The sequence below is a fragment of the Orbicella franksi genome, chromosome 5 (assembly GCF_964199315.1).
Source record: "Orbicella franksi chromosome 5, jaOrbFran1.1, whole genome shotgun sequence".
NCBI classification, from domain to species: Eukaryota; Metazoa; Cnidaria; class Anthozoa; order Scleractinia; family Merulinidae; genus Orbicella; species Orbicella franksi.
In genome coordinates, this window is record NC_138149.1 from 4,174,901 (window position 1) to 4,181,228 (window position 6,328).

The window sequence follows — 6,328 nt, forward strand, 5'->3', positions numbered from 1 at the left end:
ACACCATGAGCAAAGCAACAAGACTGGCTGTTGAAAAGGCAATGACGTCCCACAAAGTGATACATCACACGTTCAGTCTCCTCTCGGTGTGTGCAACAGCACCATTAAGTCTAGACATCGTCATCAGATACATTCTCAATGTTGATGAGGAAATTAAATATAAAGAAATGATTGCTATGACAATTCAAAGATGCTCGCTGCTATTATTTGGGGAGGATGAGGAAGGTGGTGCCTACATTCGAGTACATCAGATAGTGAGTGATGTCATAGATTCTTTGATTAGAGGTTTCCCAACGACTCAACAACTTCAAACTGTAGATGTCGCCGTTATATCATTCATCCAGTTCGTAGAAGACGATCTATCGATAAGGTGGTTCGACCGAGATTCTTTTAAATTCAGCAAGGACCTTGTCCCTCATTTAAGAACCTTGATTTCAAAAACTGAACATTTGTTTCGTGAACGAGATATTTCTCAAAACCCCAAAAGCAGTAAAAGAAATGTTCAGAATTATCTGTCTTCATTTACAAAACTTGGAAAAATGTGCCTCACTCATTATGTATTCGACGCAGCAATAAAGTACTTTAGCCTGGTACTACGATTCGCTCAGCATGTTGATGAATATAATCACATATATGTCGCAACGTCCTACAATAACCTGGGGGAAGTACACCGCACCCTGGGTGACCTGGAGAAGGCAAAAGAGTATCATGAACGTGCACTTGCCATTAAACTGGAAAAGCTTGGTCCTGATCATCTAGATGTCCCAACGTCCTACAGTAACCTGGGGGAAGTACAGCACACCCTGGGTGACCTGGAGAAGGCAAAAGAGTATCATGAACGTGCACTTGCCATTAGTCTGGAAAAGTTTGGTCCTGATCATCTAGATGTCGCAACGTCCTACAATAACCTGGCTTTAGTACAACACACCCTGGGTGACCTGGAGAAGGCAAAAGAGTATCATGAACGTGCACTTGCCATTAGTCTTGAAAAGCTTGGTCCTGATCATCTAGATGTCGCAACGTCCTACAATAACCTGGCTTCAGTACACCACACCCTGGGTGACCTGGAGAAGGCAAAAGAGTATCATGAACGTGCACTTGCCATTGGTCTGGAAAAGCTTGGTCCTGATCATCTAGATGTCGCAAGGTTCTACAATAACCTGGGGGAAGTACACCGCACCCTGGGTGACCTGGAGAAGGCAAAAGAGTATCATGAACGTGCACTTGCCATTGGTCTGGAAAAGCTTGGTCCTGATCATCTAGATGTCGCAAGGTCCTACAATAACCTGGCTTCAGTACACCGCACCCTGGATGACCTGGAGAAGGCAAAAGAGTATCATGAACGTGCACTTGCCATTAGTCTGGAAAAGCTTGGTCCTGATCATCTACATGTCGCAACGTCCTACAATAACCTGGGGGAAGTACAGCACACGCTGGGTGACCTGGAGAAGGCAAAAGAGTATCATGAACGTGCACTTGCCATTAAACTGGAAAAGCTTGGTCCTGATCATCTACATGTCGCAACGTCCTACAATAACCTGGGGAAAGTACACCGCACCCTGGGTGACCCGGAGAAGGCAAAAGAGTATCATGAACGTGCACTTGCCATTGGTCTGGAAAAGCTTGGTCCGGATCATCTAGATGTCGCAAGGTCCTACAATAACCTGGGGGAAGTACAGCACACCCTGGGTGACCTGGAGAAGGCAAAAGAGTATCATGAACGTGCACTTGCCATTGGTCTGGAAAAGCTTGGTCCTGATCATCTAGATGTCGCAAGGTCCTACAATAACCTGGGGGAAGTACACCGCACCCTGGGTGACCTGGAGAAGGCAAAAGAGTATCATGAACGTGCACTTGCCATTGGTCTGGAAAAGCTCGGTCCTGATCATCTAGATGTCGCCAGGTCCTACAATAACCTGGCTTCAGTACACCACACCCTGGGTGACCTGGAGAAGGCAAAAGAGTATCATGAACGTGCACTTGCCATTAGTCTTGAAAAGCTTGGTCCTGATCATCTAGATGTCGCAACGTCCTACAATAACCTGGCTTCAGTACACCACACCCTGGGTGACCTGGAGAAGGCAAAAGAGTATCATGAACGTGCACTTGCCATTGGTCTGGAAAAGCTTGGTCCTGATCATCTAGATGTCGCAACGTCCTACAATAACCTGGGGGAAGTACACCGCACCCTGGGTGACCTGGAGAAGGCAAAAGAGTATCATGAACGTGCACTTGCCATTAAACTGGAAAAGCTTGGTCCTGATCATCTACATGTCGCAACGTCCTACAATAACCTGGGGAAAGTACACCGCACCCTGGGTGACCCGGAGAAGGCAAAAGAGTATCATGAACGTGCACTTGCCATTGGTCTGGAAAAGCTTGGTCCTGATCATCTAGATGTCGCAAGGTCCTACAATAACCTGGGGGAAGTACAGCACACCCTGGGTGACCTGGAGAAGGCAAAAGAGTATCATGAACGTGCACTTGCCATTGGTCTGGAAAAGCTTGGTCCTGATCATCTAGATGTCGCAAGGTCCTACAATAACCTGGGGGAAGTACACCGCACCCTGGGTGACCTGGAGAAGGCAAAAGAGTATCATGAACGTGCACTTGCCATTGGTCTGGAAAAGCTTGGTCCTGATCATCTAGATGTCGCCAGGTCCTACAATAACCTGGCTTCAGTACAGCACACCCTGGGTGACCTGGAGAAGGCAAAAGAGTATCATGAACGTGCACTTGCCATTAAACTGGAAAAGCTTGGTTCTGATCATCTACATGTCGCAAGGTCCTACAATAACCTGGGGGAAGTACACCGCACCCTGGGTGACCTGGAGAAGGCAAAAGAGTATCATGAACGTGCACTTGCCATTGGTCTGGAAAAGCTTGGTCCTGATCATCTAGATGTCGGAAGGTCCTACAATAACCTGGGGGAAGTACACCGCACCCTGGGTGACCTGGAGAAGGCAAAAGAGTATCATGAACGTGCACTTGCCATTAAACTGGAAAAGCTTGGTTCTGATCATCTAGATGTCGCAAGGTCCTACAATAACCTGGGGGAAGTACACCGCACCCTGGGTGACCTGGAGAAGGCAAAAGAGTATCATGAACGTGCACTTGCCATTGGTCTGGAAAAGCTTGGTCCTGATCATCTAGATGTCGGAAGGTCCTACAATAAACTGGGGGAAGTACACCGCACCCTGGGTGACCTGGAGAAGGCAAAAGAGTATCATGAACGTGCACTTGCCATTAAACTGGAAAAGCTTGGTCCTGATCATCTAGATGTCGCAACGCCCTACAATAACCTGGCTTTAGTACAGCACACCCTGGGTGACCTGGAGAAGGCGAAAGAGTATCATGAACGTGCACTTGCCATTAGTCTGGAAAAGCTTGGTCCTGATCATCTAGATGTCGGAAGGTCCTACAATAACCTGGGGGAAGTACACCACACCCTGGGTGAGCTGGAGAAGGCAAAAGAGTATCATGAACGTTCAATTGCCATTCGTCTGGAAAAGCTTGGTTCTGATCATCTAGATGTCGCAACGTCCTACCATAACCTGGGGGAAGTACACCACACCCTGGGTGACCTGGAGAAGGCAAAAGAGTATCATCAACGTGCCCTTTCCATTCGTGTGAAAAAGCTCGGTCCTGAACATCGTGATGTATTAGCTGTTCACCGTAAGTTAACTCAGCTTCAACAGATGATGGAGAGTATGTCGCGAAAAAATCATGTTCATCATACTGGTTATGTATGTTGCACAATACTTTGAACTGATACACTGGTTCTTGTTAGCTTCAAGGTTTCAAGTTATCAGCCCGCTAACGTTCCTATCTTAGCTACATGTTTTTAAAATGGTAAATTTGTTTGATTAGTCATGTTGTTAAGATTTTTTAGATGCATTCAGTGACCGTAACCCTATATTGAGGGCAGACACCATAGCCCGTAGTCCGTATCTGGGGATTGTGAGGCAGGTTTGACTGTATTGAATTTTGTATAAAGGACCCAGATAAATGCGACAATTATTTAAGTTTTTAAATTGTACATTTGCAGTGGTTATGATGTCGGTTTTAGGGGAGTTGGACTTGAATACACATCTGCACACATTTCATCGCTAATTGTCTCGTTGTCTTTTCGCATAATCAACTGATGTTTTTTTTTTTTTGTTTTGTTTTGTTGTTTTTTTTTTTGCCTTTTTTTTAACTTAATTTTTCATTAACTTCATTTTAATTTCAAAATAGAGGCCTTATGTGACACTTAGTCACAAAGTATAATCGAATAATTCAGGCATAACTCCCCCTTAACCTGTTTATTATGACATCCTCTTTTAAAACGTTGCTGATAAATCGTAACATTCACACGTTGTAGGTAAACGCATGCGCCTGAGTTTCATTGTTTCATCGCTCGCACGAAATTGCAAATGAAGTCATCTGCCATGCAAGGAAAATTAGATTTCTAAACATTTTCTACTGTATCACTATTGAAAAAGACTCAGGGCCTTCAAAGCGGTCCATGTTGCAAATTTGAGAACGCCTGAGAAACGAATGTGTCTTAGATGACAAGATATGGGAGTTAGTTCCAAATACATGTCAATAAATCAATTCCTTAGATGTAAAGTAACTGCATTTTTGTAAATGAGTATTTTACTTTCAGTAGAGTCACAGTGGTACTTAGAGAGAGACCGAAACCGCGGCAAAACTGCGTCTTATTATTCACGAAAGTCTAGTTTTTAATCATTTTGAAATTTTTATAATCCCAAATTCAATTTCGTTAGTTATTAGTAGTAGATATAATTAGATTTTTACAGTATTCTATGTTTTCAAGTTTCTTATGGTACTTTCTATTTTTCATAGTTTTATCAGTCAAGGCTTATGTTATTTAACAAATAAAGAAGCCTGAGCCGTGTATTACACTGTGATAAAACACGACGGGCATTTGAGAACACGAGGGAAATGTAGAAAACTCGAGCCGCAGGCGAGTGTTTTCTACAATGTCCGGAGTTTTTTATCACAGCGTAATACACGGCTTAGGCTTCTTCATTTGCTTTATGATATAGATTTTACACTCGCAAAACACTAAAACACGCTTTTTCTATGTTTTATACTCCGATAAAACATGGGTTTTTAACGAATCAGTCCTATCTGTATTATAAAGCAGTTTAATTTTTTAAAAACTATAAAAAGAAACCTTGAAGAAAACAGCTTTCGTAGTTGTTCTTTGTTTTCATATTATGTTCTAAAGAAACCATGTCCCCGTGCACACTACGTCGGAGAAATTTCAAAAACGGCGTTTTCACTCTGAAAACGCATGAAATGTTTTTCGTTCACACTGCGCCAGAGAAATTTAAAAACGCAACAATCACCGGTACATTTTGCATTTGTGTTTGAGGAAAGCTCGGTCAGGCAAATCACATGATCATCGTGACGTCATCGTTTTCAAAAGGCTATGTTTGCAAAGTGTTTTCTGTCCTCACTGAAACGCAAAGCAGGCGCCAGTTTCAAAATCCTTCGGTTACGTTTTCGAAAAGCTCCGTTTTAGTGATGGATCAGTGTGGACGGTGGGCCTAGCCGTAGAAATACAGCTGCGTTTTTAAGTTTCTGGATCCGACGTAGTGTGAACGAGGCCTCAGCTGTATCGACGACGCGAGCTCTTAACCTAGATTTCCCCTCAAGTCGAGCTCCGAGAGCCGAGCTCGCAACGAGAAAAATTTCCGTGACGTCCAGGAAACTCGGTGTTCCCATGATGAAACGCATGATGTCACGCTTTTCCGAGTTTATAATTTAATTCAAACAAGAAAATAAGTCTCGCCACTCGATTTATCATGCAGTTTAGTAAATAAATGAAGTTGTATAAGAATGTGTTGCAAACTCAAGAAATAATGCGAATGTTTACAAAGAAATGTATGAAAGGGTGCTAGCGTTGCCCTCTGGCATACACTTTTTGGTATAAAGAGGCAATTAAGTTTGGGATCCCATATTTCATAAATTTGCAACAGAATGTTATGAAACTTCGCCTGTTTACTGATGTGGGCATGATAAATTGATCTATGAAGGTGGTTATTTTTTCTTTATTTGAAAAATACGAAAAATCGTTGTTATTGCGTGACATAGTCAGAAAGGTTCTTTGAAGCAGCGGAGAATCCCTGGTTGCAAATATACAGTCCGCGTTTTCTATGCACTTGATCATTGATCACTCAATCCCCTTCGCGCCCTTGAGCTCATAAGGTCATATACACTCGATCACTTGCGTATGAAAAAACCCTGCAAACATGATCCTAATGTCCCAAAGATTAATTTCATTGGCTCCCTCTTTTTCTTAATTTTCTGCACAACA

General features: G+C 43.1%; 1 protein-coding gene across 1 annotated transcript in view; it reads left to right on the plus strand.

The window, feature by feature from the left end:
• The window catches only part of LOC145486650 (uncharacterized), a 15,113-nt gene extending 10,420 nt beyond the window's left edge, over positions 1 to 4,693 (plus strand). Inside the window, exon 2 of the mRNA XM_081465352.1 lies at positions 1 to 4,693. This exon is cut by the window's left edge and continues 1,584 nt beyond it. Within this exon, the coding sequence (XP_081321478.1) occupies positions 1 to 3,767 (3,767 nt within the window). The 3' untranslated portion in view covers positions 3,768 to 4,693.
• The last annotated feature ends 1,635 nt before the right edge of the window (positions 4,694 to 6,328 follow it).